Here is an 18,647-nt window from a genome sequence, read left to right on the forward strand (position 1 = left end):
TTTGTTTCTTTTGAGACAGGGTTTCTCTGTGTAGCCTTGTCAGACCTAGACTTTCTTTGTAGACCAGGCTGGCCTCAAACTCACAGTGATCCACCTGCCTCTGCCTCCTGAGTGCTGGGATTAAAGGAATCCACCACCACGTCCAGCTCCCGGCTCGTTCTTTCTTTCTTTCTTTTTATTTATTTTTGGTTTTTCAACACAGGGGTTCTCTGTGTAACAGCTCTGGCTGTCCTGGAACTCGCTCTGTAGACCAGCCTGGCCTCGAACTCACAGAGATCTGCCTGCCTCTGCCTCCTAAGTGCTGGGATTAAAGGCATGAGCCACTACCATCCAGCTGGCTGTCCTTTTTTAAAAGGTTATTTGTGTATATGAGTACTTTGTCTGCATGTATGACTGCATTCCAAAGGAGGGCATCAGATCTGCTATAGATGGCCATAAGCCACGATGTGGTTGTTGGGAACTGAACTCAGGCCCTCCAGAAGAGCAGAGCACCCAGTGGTGTTAAACACTGAGCTATCTCTTCAGCCCCGTGTGTGATGTTTTCTTGTCAGTGGTTATAAGGAACCTTATGAACTTTGATCTCCACATGCAGCCAGCGGTTTATCCACAGAATTGAGATGCCTCCTGCATCCTGTTGTGGTTCCTGATGTCTGTGCGACTGATGTTAGATGAAGTTCGTTGTACTTTACTAAAATTAACCCTGTGGTCCATGATGCTCTCAGTATGTGTCATTTATTATAGATTTTTATTTTGGAAGGGACATTCTTGCTTATCCAGTCAAATCCTTGTAGATGACACAGACACTGGGGATTTGGAGAGTTCCTGACTGGTGAAGGTTGGCGCTGACTTGGAACACAGACTCTCCACACAGTCACTATCTACAGGTCTAGACACCCTAGGAACTATGTAGGAACAGTGACATCCGAATAGTGGAGTCCTCCTTCATAGGGCTGGTTTCTCTTTACAATATTTAAAGTCAGGCATGGTGGCACACACCTTTAGTCTCCACTCTGGAAGCAGAGCAAGGCCTTGAGTTTGTACCCAGCCTGGTCTATGTAGTGAGTTCTAGGACAGCCAGGGCTAAGGAAGAGAGACCCTGCCTGAAAAGATCAAACCCCCCCCCCAATTATTTGTTTCACTTCATGTGGATGTGGGTCTGTGTATGCCGCAGAACATGTGTAGAGGGCAGATCTTTTACAAGATGTGTCCCAGGAATTGAAGTCAGTTGAAAGGAAAAGTTAAAGTGCCTTTACCTGCTGACTCCATCTTACTAGCCTGAGACTTCTTCTGAGACAGGGTTTCTCTGTGTAGCTCTGGCTGTTCTGAACTTTGTAGATCAGGCTGGCCCCAAACCCACAGCCATCCGCCTGCCTCTGCCTCTTGAGTGCGTGTGCCACCATGCCTGGCACTTCTGCATATTCCAACTCTTGCTACGTTCTCAGCTGGTAGTTTGCATTGCATCATGGCTTTTGTGATTTTTTTTGTGGTTAGATTTTATTTATTTATTTATTTATTTATTTATTTATTTATTTTTGTTTTTCGAGACAGGGTCTCTCTATGTAGCCTTGACTGTCCTGGACTCACTTTGTAGACCAGGCTGGCCTCGAACTCACAGGGATCCGCCTGCCTCTGCCTCCCAAGTGCTGGGATTAAAGGCGTGTGCTTAGTTTTAAAACCTCCTCAAATTTGTTTTCAGGTAAAACTGTAGTACCATTTATTGTATGACCTTTGCCTTGAGTCACATACAAATCTGAGGGCTGTTTGAGGTTTTTAATTAAAATTTTTTTTCCTAAAAGACAGCTTTGCTAAGTAGAACAGGTTAACTGAGGCTTACTATTGTAGTCCAAGCTGGCTGTGACCTTAAGACCCCCCTTTCTCAGTTCCTGAATGCATGTACCACTATGTCCAACTTAAATGTTTGTTTTCAGACTTGATCTTTCTATTGTGTCCATGTTAGCCTTAAACTCACAGTTCTGCCGCCTCAACCTTCCAGTAGCTGGAATCACAGACACAGTCACCATGTCCACCTTTTTGTAGCTTTTTAAAGATTGAACCAAGGAGGCCGGGCGTGGTGGCGCATGCCTTTAATCCCAGCACTCTCCCGAGGCAGAGGCAGGTGGATCACTGAGTTTGAGGCCAGCCTGATCTACAAAGCGAGTCCAGGACAGCCAAGGCTAACACAGAGAGACCCTGTCTCTCAAAAAAAAGATTGAGCCAAGGGTGGAATTTCTTCAGGTTCAGACCTTGGGAGACAGGAATGTCAGAAAAGTCAGGGCTTCGGTTTGTTTGCCTCAGTCTGCAGCCGTGGCTCTCAAACTTCCTGATGCTGTGACCCTTTAACAATACAATTATTTCCATTGCTACTTCATAACTAATTTTGCTGCTGTTATGAATTGTAAATATCTGATATGCTGGATATCTAATATGTGACCCCTGTGAAAGGGTCATTTAACCCACAGATTGAAAATCATTCACTGGTCTACAGCATCCTTGCCACATGGCATCAGTAGATGATGGTATGAAGATAGAAATTAGAAGTCAGGGTAATGGTGCAGTCAGGAAAGTGCCACTCCAGCATGAGGACTTGAGTTCTAATCCCTGGCACCCATGTAAAAGCCAGGTGAGCATGTGTGACCCCAGTGCTGGGAAGTTGGAGAAGGCTAATCCCTGTAGCTCAGTGATCAGCCAGCCTAGCCTATTGGTGAGCTCCAGGTTTAGCGAGAGACTGTCTCAAAAAATGCTGTTGAGAAGTGATTGAGGAACACACCTAATGACAACTTTTGGCTTCCATGTATACCCACATGCACACACATGTGCACACCCAACCACACAAAATAAAGGTAGGGCGGATAAGAAGATAGACCAGCACTGCATGTAATGGGGAGGTACTTGGAGGAAAGGGTGACACTGCTTTCTGAGACCTCTACCAACAATGGCTGATAGGCAGAGAGCCAGAGGATCTCTGGCCTGTTGAAACCTGTGGTTAGGTGCTCAAGAATTAGCTGCAAGAATGTGGAATCCAAGGCTGGCGTTTTCTTCCTGTTTCTGGTGACACCAATTCTAATTGGTAGACGTGTGAGTCATGCTTGTACAGAAAGATCTGTCCATCTGTACATGTTGATTTGTACGTGTTGAGAATGTTTTAAAATTCTCCTTTGGACTTAGCCATGCACAGTGGCACAGAGCCTCTGTATTTTGCTTGGTCATTATTGATTTTATTAAGAAGCTCTTTATTCAGAATGTGTAGCTAGGGAGCTCAGCAGGAAGATGGCTAGGGACAAAAACTGAGCTCTTGGGGATTCCTGCCCATCGCTTTACTCACTTGGTGGGCAATATTCTGGGGACTGGTTTTCTCCTATTTCAAGCAGGGAATAGCTTCTAAATAAAAACAAAAGTTTGCCCTAATCCAGCATTTTCCTTTTAGGGTCTCTCAACTGTTATAGTTGTATTACTATGATTGTATATTCATGCATGGGAAATACTTGGTGAACAGAGTATCTTCAGAACTCTGGAACTTTCTGGCAGGTCCCTCTTTAGCTCCCAAGAAATCTTGCACCTTGCCTGGAGAGATGCTGTTGACATGGGTGATGGGTAAGCCATGTCTTGCCAGGATAGAGTTGAAGGGCAGTGGGAGGGGAGAACACAGTGAGCCAGTGTGAGTGACTAGAAGCAGTCTTAACTGCAGCAATGACATGGCCTTGGCTGTCCTGGACTTGCTTTGTAGACCAGGCTGGCCTTAAACTCACAGCGATCCACCTGCCTCTGCCTCTGGAGTGCTAGGATTAAAGGTGTGCGACACCACACCTGGCCAATGTTGTTCCTGTAAGGAGCTGGATGCTGGTTACAAGGTACCAGGGGCAGAGCTCTAGTCTGGAAGGGAAGAACTCAGCCTGTAGGCCCCAACACTTCATTCTGCTTCTCAGACTAGATTGTGAAGCTAAAAGAATGTTTGTTGAATGAATTTAATTCCTAAGGAAAGATTCATGTTCAGGTGATGGATAACAGGATTTCAGATTAGAAACACAAGTAACTTTAAATATGTTAAATTAATTAATTTTAGCAAAGCAGAAGCAAGAACTTATAACTATTATTGTTTTCTTTACTTTCCTTTTGGTTTTTCGAGACAGGGTTTCTCTGTGTAGCCTTGGCTGTCCTGGACTCACTTTGTAGATCAGGCTAGCACTGAACTCACAGTGATCCACCTGCCTCTGCCTCCTGAGTGCTGGGATTAAAGGCGTGCACCACCACGCCTGGCTACCTATTATTATTATTTTCTAGCTAAGACTAGGTTGCACTTAGTAAAGCTTCTAAATAGTTTTTTTGGTTATTGTTGTTGTTTGGTTGTTTGGTAGGATTTTGCTTTTTTGAGACAGGGTTTCTCTATGTAGCCTTAGCTGTCCTGGAGTCACTTTGTAGACCATGCTGGCCTCGAACTCACAGTGATCTGCCTCCCTCCCCCGAGTGCTGGGATTACAGGTGTGAGCCTTTGTGCCAGGCTAAGAGCAAATGCTCTTAAAGATTGATTAATTTATTATTTATACAGTTTTCTGCCCACATATTTGCCTGCATACCAGAAGAGGGCAGCAGATCTCATTATAGATGGTGATGAGCCACCGTGTCGTTGCTAGGAATTGAACTCAGGTCCTTTGGAAGAACAGACAGTTCTCTTAACCTCTGAGCCATCTCTTCAGCTCCAACACTTTCTCCCCCCTCTGAGACAGGATTTCTTTGTGTAGCCTTGGTTGTCCTGGACTCTCTTTGTAGATCAGGCTGGCCTCAAACTCACAGAGATCCCCTTGCTTCTTGAGTGCTGGGATTAAATGCCTGTGCCACCACTTTAGCTGTATCATTCAATTTCTGATACAATTCCCATCGTTACTGATTTCTTCCTGTCCTGTGCACACATCTCATTTGGAAGATACTAGTTCATTTATCTGTTTAGCAAATATCCCTTAGTGTTTACTCATTCTAAAAGAAATTAATGAACAAATGACTGAATGAGTGAATCTGGAAGTCCAAAAGGCTTTAGGGACCTTATGTAGTGTCACTGATAAGGTTCTTCAGAAGCTCATGCCTGCTCCCAATTAAGACTTCCTGCTGAGGTCTGTCCTGATTGCTCTCCTGCTGCTCCTGGACACTTTTGTTCTTTGCCGCTGTCAAGGTTAAGAGTTAACAGTATTCCTTCCCTCAGAAGTCATCACTGTTAACTCATTGGTGGATTCCTATTGTGTACCAGATGTTGTTTTGTTTTATTATTCCTAAAAGTTATACATACATTAAAAATAAAATTCTTATAGTGGCTGCATAAATCATCCACCCTCTCTTTTTCTCTTGAGAAAGGGCCTTATTATGTAGCCCTTGGCTTGACTGGAACTCCCTACTTAGACCAGGCTGGTCTTGAATTCAGAGATCTACCTACCTCTACCTCCTGAGTGCTTGGGATTAAAGGCACGATGGGCCTGATTCTGGTTTTGTCTGTTTTTTGTTTTTTTGTTTTTTTTAAATACCTGAGAACCATCTTGGTCAGGAATATCGCTGTTTAGCTGGCTTCCGTCTTTGGATAGACCAAGCTGTCCCATCACAAGTTGTAGCTCCCCTTGAAAGCTAGGCCAGTTGTATTATCTTTATTATATATACAGTGTTTTGCCTGCATGCATATCTATGCGTCAGAAGAGGGCACCAGATCTCATTATAGATGGTTGTGAGGCACCATGTGGTTGCTGGGATTTGAACTCGGGCTCAACCTCTCAGCCATCTGTCCAGTCTGACCCTCTGTATTCTCATCTCTTTGAGAATTAATATCTTGCCAGGTGTGGTGGTGCATGCCTTTAATCCCAGTGCTTGGGAGGCAAGGGCAGGTGGATCTCTGTGAGTTCCAAGCCAGCCTGGTCTACAAAGTGAGTTCCAGGGATAGCCAGGGGTACACAGAGAAACCCGGTTTCAAAAAACAAAACAAAACAAAAAACCCAAACCAAACAAAAAAGAATATTTCATTAATTTGTTTTTTTTTTTATTTTTTCATGAGAATATCTGTTTGATTTATTTGTTACATTTTGTGTGTGTGTGTGTGTGTGTGTGTGTGTGTGTGTGTGTGTGTGTGTGTGTACATACAAACATGTGCTATGGCATATGGTGTATTTACCACTTTAGTTGGTGGCATGGACCTGGGAGAGCAGGGCCTGAAAATGAGGTAGACTGAAGTCTCATGCAATAGCCAACTTGACAATTTATTAAACTTTAAGAAGAGTCACCTGAGTAAAGTGCACAATCACAAGGATAGGCTGCACGTGGCAAAGTCATGTTTTTCCATAGGGGCATGTGAATAACAACAGCTGGGGTAAACTCTTGCTCCTGTTTGGAGGAGAGCAGAAACTTCCAAGAACAATTCCAGGTTTTTGAAGAAACTGAGGTCATAAGACTTGTTTTCTCTCAGAATTCCCTTCACACACTTCCATTCTTGGACTTTGTTTCGAGAATGGTTGAAGTCAGAGGACAGCTTGTAGGAGTTTGTTCTCTCTCTTCACTCTGCATTCTGGACGCATCAAATTGAGGTCGTCAGGTTTGATCTGCAAGTGCTTTTACCCACTGAGCTATCTACTTCCAAGAGTGAGACTGTTGAACTCAATACTCAGAAAAACCAACCAGCCAAACAAACAAACACCAAAGACAAATTGGAAGTCCTCAGGAAATTTCAAGTTTACAAATAAACTGTATTTTATCCGTTCACTAGAGCCAAGGCCCAGTAAGTAGGAGTCTGTAGGTGTGGAAGTGCCACACTGACTTGGCAGAAGTGTGGCTGTGGATCATCTGAGGTGGTCACTGGTATCAAGGTGCCAGTGAGACGGGCTGAAGCTTCTATTTTGGGTTGGTTTTTTTGTTTTGTTGGGGGTGGGGATAGGGGCTTGGCAGTGTGGTGGCAGGGTAACTCTCTGTAGACCAGGTAGGCCTAGACCTCAGAGATCAGCCTGCCTCTGCCTCCCTTTGTGCTGGGATTAATAGCGTGCACAACCATGTCTGACTCTCAGGCTTCCATTCCCCCCCCCCTTATTTTTTTTTTGGTTTTTGAAGACAGAGTTTCTCTGTGTAACAGAACTCTGTCCTAGACTCACTTTGTAGACCAGGCTGGCCTTGAACTCACAGAGATCCTCCTGCCTCTGCCTCCGAGTGCTGGGATAAAAGGTATGTGCCACCACGCCCACCCTGCATAAGCTTCCATTCTTAAATCACAAGAGTGAGTGACTAGGATTTAGGGTATAGATGAGTGTAGAAAAGGGTAGTGGTCAGTCTGTGACTGGGGGAGAGAATGTGTTTTTTTTGTTTTGTTTTGTTTTTGTTTCTCAGTGTAGCTCTGGTTATCCTGGAACTCATTCTGTAGACCAGGTGGGCCTCAAACTCTGCGGAGTGCTAGAATTAAAGGTATGCATGACTGACATGCCCTGCCACTGCTGAGAATGTTGTTCTGGAAATAACAAGGTGTCTATAGTATATGCATAGAGCTTTTAATGTTCTTTGTGTATACATGTTTGCCTGCATGCATATATGTGCACCATGTGTATGTCTGTTGGGTTCTCTAGAACTGGGGTTACAGAGCCACAATATCAATGCTGGTAATAAAACTGGGGTGCTCTGGAAGAGCAGCCAGTCATCATAACTGTTGAGCCGTCTGTCCAGCCCCAAGGCAGAGGTGGTTTTGTTTGTTTTGTTTGCTTTTGATGAGATCTTGCCTATAGCCTTGGCTGTTCTGGAGCGCTCTATATAGACCAGGCTGGTCCATCTGCCTCTGCCACTGGAATGCTGAGATTAGTCGGAGGTTTTGTTGTTGTTTTTCTTTGAGATGAAGCTTTACCTAGGCTGAACTTACTATGTAGCCCAGGCTGACTTGCTCAAACTGCTGGTGATCCTATTAAATGCTGGTGTCATAGGTGTGTGTCACTATACCCAGCCTCAGTGAACTAAATGAATGAGTTGCTCTGACTTCCAGAGAGAAGAGGCATAGTAGACTGACTTTTTGTTGTTTTAAATTTCTCCACAAATTAAAATTCCAGAATCTGTTGAGTAACCAGAAACATTTGCTTACCATAATTTTGGGTTACCATGTGGGCGGTAAAGTGAAGAGGTTATATCTCAAGAGGATGACTCACCCCTAGAACAGAATCATCTGGGTTCTCTGGCTGTGGGGCCTCTTCAAGGCTGCAGGTTAGAAGAGACAGCAGAGCTCTCCTTGGCATGTGGCCCTCTGGGCAGTGTACATCTTGCAGTGTGTGGTGATAGTCTGAGAGAGCTGTGTTGGAGGAGGTTTTTGTGTACTGTGTATTCAAATGTTGATTTCTGCACCTAGAGATCTGGATGCAGTCTGGACATCGTCTTGGTATGTTATAAACATTGTTTTCCATCATCTTCTGATTGGTTAAATAAAGAGATGAACCGCCAGTAGCTGGGCAGAAGAGGCTAAGATGGGACTTCTGAGAGGGGTCCTAGGCGGCAGAAGTTGCCATGAGGCCATGGATGGAGGAAAGAACTGCCAAGGAGAGACTAAGATGATAGGTAACAGGCTACATGACTGGGAAATAGGCCAGCTAGTTTTGTCACGTTAGAATTGCTGAGTATCTGTCCAGCTTTAGTGCCTGAAGCTATTAATGAATTTAAAAGGTCTTGGGGTCATTATTTAGAGCCAAGGCGGGCATAGAAGGCCCTTATTTTTATACCTGTCTGGTACCCAGGGGCTCTGTCTGGAGTGCCTATGTAGTAGCCATGCCTAGACGGCTGAGTTGAGAGCTTCCTCTGCCTCTAGACCTTTACACTGGGAGGTCCTCTGTTGGAAGACAGACATCTTTTGAGCCTTTATATTCCTTGAATGTTTGGTCAGATGTCACCATCCTAGTAAGAGCTCTTGCTACTTAAAATACACACACACACACACACACACACACACACACACACACACGTTTTATGTCTATGAGTTTTTTCCTGCATGTATGTATGTACACCACATGTGTGTCTGATGCAAATGAAGGGCAGAGGAAGGCATCAGATCTGCTGGAGCTGAAGTTACAGATGGTTATAAACCAAATCCCAGGTCCTCTGCAAGAGCAACAAGTACTCTTTAACTGCTGAATCATTTCTCCATGCCGTAGTAAGAGCTTCTTGGTTGTTTAGTAGTGTACAATTCCCAGCCAAACAGCTCTATCCTTCTGTGTAGCTTCTTAGGGGCCTAGGGTGTGTGTGTATGTGTGTGTGTGTGTGTGTGTGTGTGTGTGTGTGTGTGTGTGTGTGTGTGTGTGTGTGTGTGTGTGTTTTGTTCTAGCAAAGTGCTGCAGCAATGCAGAACCAGATAGCAGGCATATAGCAGATGGAGTTGTTCAGGGGCTTTGGCTCTTTGGTGGCTGAAACTATGTTAGAGTGCTAGACCAGGCTCTGCCGTCTTACACAGTGTTTGTGCTGGGAAGCTGGGGTGTTGAGACCATTATCTACTGAATGTCCATTGTCAGTATTGCTTTGATGTTGATTTGTTTCTTTCTGATATGTGGAGACTGCTTGTTAGATTTCAAACCTTAGAGGAAAGTAAAACTTTACAATATGTGAGATGTGTTTTGTTGGTACATGTTACAATTTGAACATGACCTTTGCAGTACTGTCTAAGTGGCTTTACCCTCGTTGGTCCCTTTTATAACTTTGTCCCAACACTTGTCAAAACATGGTTTGGCCCGGCTCTTCCTGAACTCTCTATATCTTGTTTAGCCACCCCACTACTATAACCGGGTGGTTCTATGTCTGCTAGCATGGCCCCAATGCCTTAATTTATGTTTTTTTTTTAAAGATTTATTTATTTATTATGTATACAGCATTCTGCCTGCAGGCTAGAAGAGAGCACCAGATTTCATGATAGATGGTTGTGAGCCACCATGTGGTTGCTGGGAATTGAACTCATGACCTTTAGAGGAGCAGTCAGTGCTCTTAACCTCTGAGCCATCTCTCCAGCCCCTAATTTCTGTTCTTAGAGAAACTGATGAACAAAACATGAATATGTGTTTGTGAAGTCATAGAAGAGCTTGGGGGAATGTGGCATATTTGGAGAAGTCACTTCTTGTCCTGTGCTGTTTTCAGTGGGGTATGCTAGTGACCCTGGCTCTTAAGTTTCCTGGGGCTGTGGAGTTGATGATGTGCTGTGAGCTGTGCAAATAATGCAGTGCCTCCTAAGAGAGGTGACCTAGGGTGTAGGCTCTAAGGTTGGAAGTAGATGGTGGTGTGTTCTAAAGGTGCTACTCTGTGGTGTGCTTCTATGCAGAGTGCCAGGCCGTTCTAGGGCCACCTATTGTAATTCTGCATCTCATTAATAGACCCTGCCTCTGACTTTCCGGAGCCTCCTATTTCATGCCTGTGAAACTGAAGCCAGGTTGACTTTAGGGCATTTTGTATCTGTCCATGATGTGCTTATGGTTCAGACAGGTGTCAGTAGCAGAGGCATCTAATTTGTGTTGATTTATGTTGAAGTGCTAAATGTACCTTCAAAGAAAAGCGCCCCCCCCTTCCAAGAGAGGGTCTTTCTGTGTAGCCTTGGCTGTCCTGGACTCGCTTTGTAGACCAGGCTGGCCTTGAACTCACAGTGATCCACCTGCCTCTGCCACCCAAGTGCTGAGATTAAAGGCGTGCACCACCACACCTGGCGAAAAGCTTATTTTTACTTTTGAGTATTTTCTATCTTTTTTTTTTTTTTGGTGGTGATGGTGGTAGTGGTGGTGGAGGCATCATTTTACTATTTATCCCTGGCTGACTTGGAAATTGCTATGTAGACCAGGTTGGCCATGAACTCACACAGAGCTTTGCCTTGTTTACTTCTGTCTCCCAAGTAGCTTTAAACTTAAATACATATTAATTAGGGGCCTGAGAGATGGCTCAGTGGTTAAGAGGCTCACTGGCTGCTTTTCCAGAGGACTCAGATTTGGTTCTTAGAACCCATGTACCGTCCACAACAGTTTGTAACTCTACTTCCAGGGGATCTGATACCCTCTTGATCTCCACAGGCACTGAATGCTTGTGGTACACAGGCATATCTACAAACAAAACACCCATACACATAAAAATAAATTTTTAACTTAAAATTTTTTCTATTTTATGTATATAGGTATTTTCCCTGTATATGTTTGTGCACCTCATTGTGTGCCTGATAGCAGTGGAGGCCAGAAGAGGCTGTCAGGTCCCTTGGAACTCCAGGTATAGACTGTTGTAAACTATCAGTGAGTACTGCAGATTGAACCAAGGTCCTGGATGAGCAGCTCATTGTAAGAGCTATCAGGCACAGAACCACATCTAAAGTTCAGTCCTTCAAGAGGGACACAGATGGTACTAACAGCACAAGTTCCATCTGAGAAACCCTGGCAAATATTCTCTCTCAGGGGCTCGCAACTAGGGTAAAAGGATTTTGTTTTATTACCTGGCAAGGACTAGATTAGGGGTTCTCATATGTGGGAGGAAGTTTTACTGGTGCCCAGAGGACAGAGGCAGTGACCCCATTAAACATCCTAGAAAGAAGAAGATAACCCTACATCAAAGAGAACAGCAATTCCTGTTAATTCTTGAGTGGCTTGTGGCTCCTCTGGAGCTTGGAATTGTGTAGCCATCTCTCAGCAGGGTTAGAGATGCTGGAGGCAGAGAAGAAATGCATGGGCATACTAACTTAGGCCGAGATGGTACAGCAGTGGTGGAAACACACTCGGCAGAGATGATACAAGTTCAAATGTCTATACAGGAGCTATCTTCCTGCCAAGTAGCGGGCCTGCCATCTCCTTCTCAGCTGTGACTCTTCCAGCAGTGGATTTAGCAAGAGATCCAGGCTGGTGCCTGAGGAAGTGCCACCTAGGCACCATTCCTCACTTTCTGGTCCAGCTTCTTTTGGACTCCTGGCACAATTTTGGCTGCTTGAAAACGCTGTTTCCAAATGACATTTTATTTGGCATTTCACTTCTGTAAGATTATACCCAATATACCTTTGATTTAAGATTTTATTTATTACTAATGGAGTGGCACAAAACCGTGTAGAAAGAAACACCTAAGAACTTGTATCTAGCTGCTGTGAAAAACACGCTATTTTTCTATGGTACAGCAAGCCACTCCAGAATACAGATGAGACAAGTCAGAAACCTGAATGAAAGAAGTCTGGCCGAGCCCAGTTACAGTCCATATACTTCCCAGAACCTGCCACAGAGAAGAGTTTCAACCCAAGTTTTTGCTAGTTGTGAACACATTACACTTAATGCTGATATTTTCTTTTAAGTTGCTTGGCAGTAGGCCAGGTGTTGGTGGTGCACACCCTTCATTCCAGCACTCGGGTGTTTTGAGGCCTGCTTGGTCTACAAGGCAAGTTTGAGGATAGCCAAGACTATAAGAGAAACTCTGTCTCAAAAAACAAAAAACAAACAAACAAACAAAAAGAACGACAACAAAAAAAGATGCCTGCCAGTATCACTCAAGCCTAAGATAAAATTCCATTGAAATGTTGAAAGTGGGGCTGGCAATAAGGCTTCGCAGTTAAGACCAGCCATTTCCCCCCCCCCCCCCCCCACTGCAAAATACAGCATCTGGTTTCTGCCAGTTGCCGGTGGACTAGACACAAGCAGTTTTCTTGGGAAAGTAGCTTTACTGGCACATCAGAGCTGGCCATGTGGTTTTGGGGTGAGGGGTCCATATCAAGGATACATCAGATGCTATATTCTGCAGTGAAAAATGGCTGCTTAGGAATGTCCTATCTATGGCTTTCTTGATCTGTTTTTTGCTTCACTCTTGACACCGCCCCCCATAAACACTATTAGTTATAAGAAATACACACTTCCTGTTCTTCAGCTCTCAGCTCTCATCCCTCCTAACCTCTCACATACTTGCTTTGGTGACCTGGCTGTTTTCTGTGGCACTTGCTGTCTCATGTGTGGATAGCTGTTACAAAGGAAGTTGCCAGGGTTTGTACCTAGTGATGCTCTGCCTTTTTCTGAGTCCATTCTGCCTGATATTTTTAGAGTCTGCTGGAATAGGTTGAGCTCAGTCAAGTGAGCCCTGTGCTTTCTAATGAGCACCACTCTGGCCAGCAGCTGCCATAGGGACCAAGAGCCATTGGCCACACTGCTCTAGGTAGATGCTTGGATAAGGGTCAGAAGAACCCTTATCTTGGGACACAGTGCTCTTCTCTGAGCTTCTGTTCTGGAGGCTTTTATTGTAACCATGGAAACCACTCAGATAGATAGTAAGGAAGGTTCTGTAGACACATGCCTAAAACCACAGGCCCACATATCTGTTTCCAGTGGTTTGTCTTCCAGTGGACTCTCCAAGAGCCAGAACCGTAAAATTAGCAGTCAGGAAGTATGAGCTGAAGATAGTTTTTCTAAGTTTTTATTGTTTGTGTCCCTCAAAGGATGTTTAATATCTATCCCCAAATAACCAGTTTGATGGGGGACTATCAAGCCTAGTTCTTCTGTGACTTCTTGCCTTATTTCCAGGAAAATAGCTGCAGCCTGTGGTACTGTCTGTGCAACCATTGTGGCCAGCTCTTTGAAACTCTTCCTTCTTGAATGTCACTCAAGACTTGGTGGAACTTGGGTCCTCACTGCTATGAAGAAATACTAGTATGTGTGGGGGCCTGGGCTTGGTCTCAAGCTCCATTGGCTCCTTTCCTGGATTAGTTGGGTCAAGAAGTATGTTGGTGCATAGTTAGGTTTTTCAGATCTGAGTCTGCTTGTCACAATTTCTTTTTGATTTTTCGAGACAGGGTTTCTCTGTGAGGCCTTGGCTGTCCTGGACTCACATTGTAGACCAGGCTGGGCTCGAACTCACAGGGATCCACCTGCCTTTGCCTCCTGAGTGCTAGGATTAAAGGCGTGTGCCACCACGCCCAGCCACAATCTGTTTCTTAAGAATTTATATCTTGGTTCAAGTGTGGTGGCACACATCTTTAATCCCAGCATTTAGGAAGCAGAAGCAGGTGGATCTCAGAGTTTGAAGCCAGATTGGTCTATACAGAGAGTGTCAGGACAGCCAGGGCTACACAGATGGTGTGTCTGAGGGGGAGGGGAAGGGGGGGTGAAGAGAAGGTGGAAGAGAGGAGAGGAGAGAAGAGAGAAGGGAAGGGGAGAGGAGGGAGGGAAGGAAGGGAGGAGAGACAGGGAGAGGGGGAGGAAGGAGGGGGGAAGAGGTGGGGGAGAGACAGGAAGAGGGGGAGAGAGGTGGGCAAAGGGGGGAGAGAGAGGAAGGAGAGAATGAATTATGTCTTGCTTGTGTGGTGGTTCATATCTGTAATCCTCAGTAGGATCAGGAGTTCAAGGCCATCCTGGGCTACATAAAATCCTATCTCAAAACAAGACCAAATGTAGTGGTGGCGCACGCCTTTAATCCCAGTCCTCGAGAGGCAGAGGCAGGAGGATCTCTGTGAGTTCCAGGCCAGCCTGGTCTACAAAGTGAGTCCAGGACAGCCAAGGCTACACAGAGAAACCTTCTTTCGAAAAAACCCAACCAACCAACCAAACCAAACCAAACCAAACCAAACCACCAAAAGTTTTTATTAGAGATTTCCCATAACACGCTGACCTTTTGAGAAAAAAATCTCATTATGTAGACCAGGCTGATCTCAAACTCACAGAAATGTGCCTGTCTCTGCGTCCTGGGTGCTGGGATTAAAGGTGCGTATTGCCATACCTGGCTAACTGTTGTTTCTTGAACATAGGAATTTCACTACAGAAGAACCACTTGCCACCTTTTTCACCAACAAAGCTTGGAACCATTAGTCTCAAGTTATATTTATTTAACTTGGTTTTTGTTGTTCTATTAAAATGTGACAAATAATATTCTGTAATCTAATGTCCTGTTTTGTGTCACCTTCATCATTACTCCTATAGACTTATTTTTATTCAACCAGTTTTGCCTTCTCTTATACATATATTTCACTTACTTACACACACACACGCAATATTCGGGATCCACATGCTAGACAAGCATTCTACTGTCGAATGGCTCTCCCAGTCTTTACTTCATTTAATTAGAAGTTATTTCATATGTGTTTTTTAAAAAATCCCAGAAGGGTAAAGATGGTTATAACCTGAACCAGCTCCTCTAGTTGTATAGCCACGCGTCTATACCTTTTATGTCCATTCCTAAGGGCTGCATTGTGTTCCACCAAGTGTGCGTACCCTGGCTTACCTATCGCCTTTCTCTTGAGCATCTAACCAATTCCTAGCTTTTGCTGTAATATCTAAAGCTACATTAGACTTTTAAGTTTTTTGCCTAGTGGTGGTGGGCATGGGACCAAGGCCTTGTTTATTCTAGGCAAGTGCTTTACCATGAAGCCATACTCCTGGCCCCTATATTTTTCTTTTGTAATAGTTTAAAATATTGTCAGTTGATTTCTTGGGTTGAATTTCTAAGACAGAAAGAGTAATCATATCCAAAATTTTAAAAACTTTGTTTTGATTTTTTGTGTGCACGTGTAGTGTATGTGTAGGGTTCGTGTGTGAGGGTGTGCTTGTGTCATCTACGGGTGTAGCTGAGGTGGTCAGAGGACAGCCTCAAGGATCAGTATTCATTTTCCACCTTGTTTGCTACTGTGCTACATATTCAAGGCTAGCTGCTCTAAAGGTTTCTGCAGAACTCTCCTGTCACTACCTCCCATCCTTCCATAGAAGTGCTGAGGTCACAGACACAATGATATATATACATTTGGTTTTTACGTGGGCTCCAAGAATCTGAACTCAGATAATCAGGCTTGAACAGCACAAGCTTTTACCCACAGAGCCATGCCCCTTGTTTAATGGTTTGTGTATGGGAAAGATTTGGTCAGCATTGTGTACCTTTTTATTCAGCTTACTAAATTTTATATTTGCTGAAGATCTCACTGAGACGATGAACACTGTTCAGCTTATTATTTCCAAGCAGTCTGCTTTTTGAATGGGTCACATTTTGGTCAGTGGCAATCCTGATGTACTGTTTACAGAAAAAGTGAGTGGTTTCAGAGATGTGGTGCTTTCAGGACCCGGCTTCATTGATTTGTGTTCTTCTAAATGTTCTTTTGGGCATGCTGGGAACTGAATCTATGCCTGCATGCATCTTAGGCAAGGTGAAGTTTGCTGAGTTCTTGAGTGAGGACTGTTAGAGACTAGCGCTTAAGTAACGTGGGTATACTGAGTTCATTTTGTTTTTAATAAATTAACTTATTTTGGCTTTTCAAATTTTTTGTTTTGTTTTGTTTGAGAAAGGGTTTCTCTGTGTGCTCTGGCTGTTCTGAAACTTGCTCTGTAGACCAGGTTGGCCCAGAACTCAGAGATCTACCTGCCTCTGCCTCTCCAGTTCTGGGATTAAAGATGTATGCCACCAACACCCAGCCTGAGTTCATTTTATGATGGTGTGTGTGTGTGTGTGTGTGTGTGTGTGTGTGTTGAGGTGTGCTCAGACAGTGTCCAGTCTACCCTTTTTTCCTAGCTTTTAGTTAGTTAGTTAATTTATTAAATAACAGGGTCTTATGGCTTGCGTCTTGATGAGTAGATGTAAGCTGGCTGGCCAGTTAGCACCCAGGAATTGCTTATCTCGGCTTTTCCTATGCTGAGATTATAAAGGTTTCTTTTTGTGGGGAGAGTTGGGTACTAGTTACTGAACCCAGAGCATCTGCTTTACTTACTACTGAGCTGTAGCCCCAGCCCACATTTGTTTGTCTTAAGTCTGCAGATTGAATTAAGTCCTATGCTTGCTTACAAATTAGTTTACTGACTGAGCTATATCTCCCCAGTCTTCTATAGTCAGGACAGTGTCATCACTATGAGAACATGCCAAGAGCAGAGCTGAAAAGCAGGTTTTTATGGATGTGGGTACAAGCTGCTGGCTTATCTGTGAACACTTATTCCTTTCTCAGTGCCCCTTTCTCACCCCCTACCCCCTCCTCCTTTTTTGGCACAGAGTCTTGCTGTGTAGCCCAGGCTGGCCCGTAAGCCATGATTCTTCTGTATGCTAGGGTTACAGGTGTGCACCTGGCTTATGCTTCCAGTTTTAACTGTGTGTTTCCTCTCATCTTTCCTATTTCTATCTCATTGACAATTGTTCTATAATCATTTTGCTCACAGCTGCCAAATTGCTTTCCAAAAGCATTTTAACAGTAACACCAGTTTTGGGTGCCAGTCACAATTGTATGAGTATTCTTGCTTTATTATAAGTCTTGCCAGCACTGGGTGTCTCTGTATAAAATAAACATACTCTAGAATTACAAATGTACAATGTTACGTCTGCTTTCTGTATGGCTTTGGCAAGTGCGTGGAGTAGTGCTAAGGGAGATGTAAGAACATACGCGAAGGACTGTGGCTCCAGTGGACAGTGGTCAGATGTGCTGTCCTACCTTGAGCAGTATCATAGTAAAGTGCTTGTACTTGGTTCATCTGCTCAGGGCAGTTAAGCCACTTGACTCTTACCTCTTTCCTCTGTGTCTGCAGTATGACGCTGTTCCCATTCAGTCCAGTGTGGTGCTATGTTCCTGCCCGTCCCCATCAATGGTGAGGTCCCAGACTGAGTCCAGCTCGGCCCCTGGCATTCCTAGTGGTGTTAGCAGGCAGGGAGCCACCATGGACGGCACTACAGCCGAAGCCCGACCAAGCACCAACCCCTTGCAGCAGCATCCTGCCCAGCTGCCACCACAACCTCGCAAGAAACGGCCTGAAGATTTCAAGTTTGGGAAAATTCTTGGCGAGGGCTCTTTTTCTACAGTGAGTATGTGCATTTGCTGCTGTTGCTTATTGAATACAGGATTCTCTTGGGATCACTGTCTACTGAGAACACCTGACGAGGCATTGTTCTTCCCAGGAGGCAGTTCCATGCCCACATGGGTTGTTTCCTGCTGTGAATGAGGGAGTGGACCTCCCAGCAGACCACCTGAATGGTGGTTAAACTGGACTTTTGTTTCTTTTGGCCCATACCTTTACTCCCTTACTCAGGAGGCTGAGACAGAGGAGTTTGAACCTGGAAGTTTCAAGGCCTACTTGGGAACATACTGAATGCCTGTCTCAAAAAACAAACAAATAAACAAAAGCATCTGTTGATTTATGTTGCTTTAAAACCACAGTTAACCCAAGGGCAGATATACTTTGTGTCTTCTTGTCTTAGTGGACAGGCCACAGGAAGCTTTTAGTTCCTTACACTGAAAGTTAGTGTCTGAGTTAGTATCTCATTGGAGACTTTTGGTAACATTCGGTGACCTTTTTTCTTTCTGTTTTTTGTTTGTTTGTTTGCTTGCTTTAGCACCTAACAATGACACCAAGTATTTGCTGGAGAGTTGGCCTTCAGATTTTTTTGTTCTAGCTCCCAGGCCAAGTGGGTATTGCTACAGAGTGGTCCAGGGGTCACTTTCAATTCCAGATAGCCTCCAATAAAACATTTCTGTGCTCCATCTTCAATCTGAAATAGGCATTCCAAGGTAGTTGCAGAGTTCCTAAACAACCAGCCTTCCTTACACTTGACTTTGAGGAATCCATATGAGGAATTTGCTTTTTCTTGTCTTTATTTTTTTGAGACAAGGTCTCATTACCTAGCCCTAAGTAGCTCAGAGTTTACTATATAGCTCAGGCTGGCCTTGAACTCACAGAGCTCTATCTCCTCAGTACACCCACTAAAGATGAGTGCCACTATGACTGGCT

General features: G+C 44.3%; 1 protein-coding gene across 2 annotated transcripts in view; it reads left to right on the forward strand.

Moving 5' to 3' along the window:
- PDPK1 (3-phosphoinositide dependent protein kinase 1) overlaps positions 1–18,647 on the forward strand; it is an 81,359-nt gene that overhangs the window by 25,450 nt on the left and 37,262 nt on the right. For both annotated transcript variants that reach the window (XM_084760959.1, XM_084760958.1), the window contains exon 2: positions 17,451–17,720. In XM_084760959.1, coding sequence (XP_084617085.1) covers positions 17,508–17,720 — 213 coding nt within the window. In that variant the 5' untranslated portion in view covers positions 17,451–17,507. The remainder of the gene's footprint in view (positions 1–17,450; positions 17,721–18,647) is intronic.

The sequence above is a fragment of the Acomys minous genome (assembly GCF_964271855.1).
Source record: "Acomys minous genome assembly, chromosome: 16".
NCBI lineage: Eukaryota > Metazoa > Chordata > Mammalia > Rodentia > Muridae > Acomys > Acomys minous.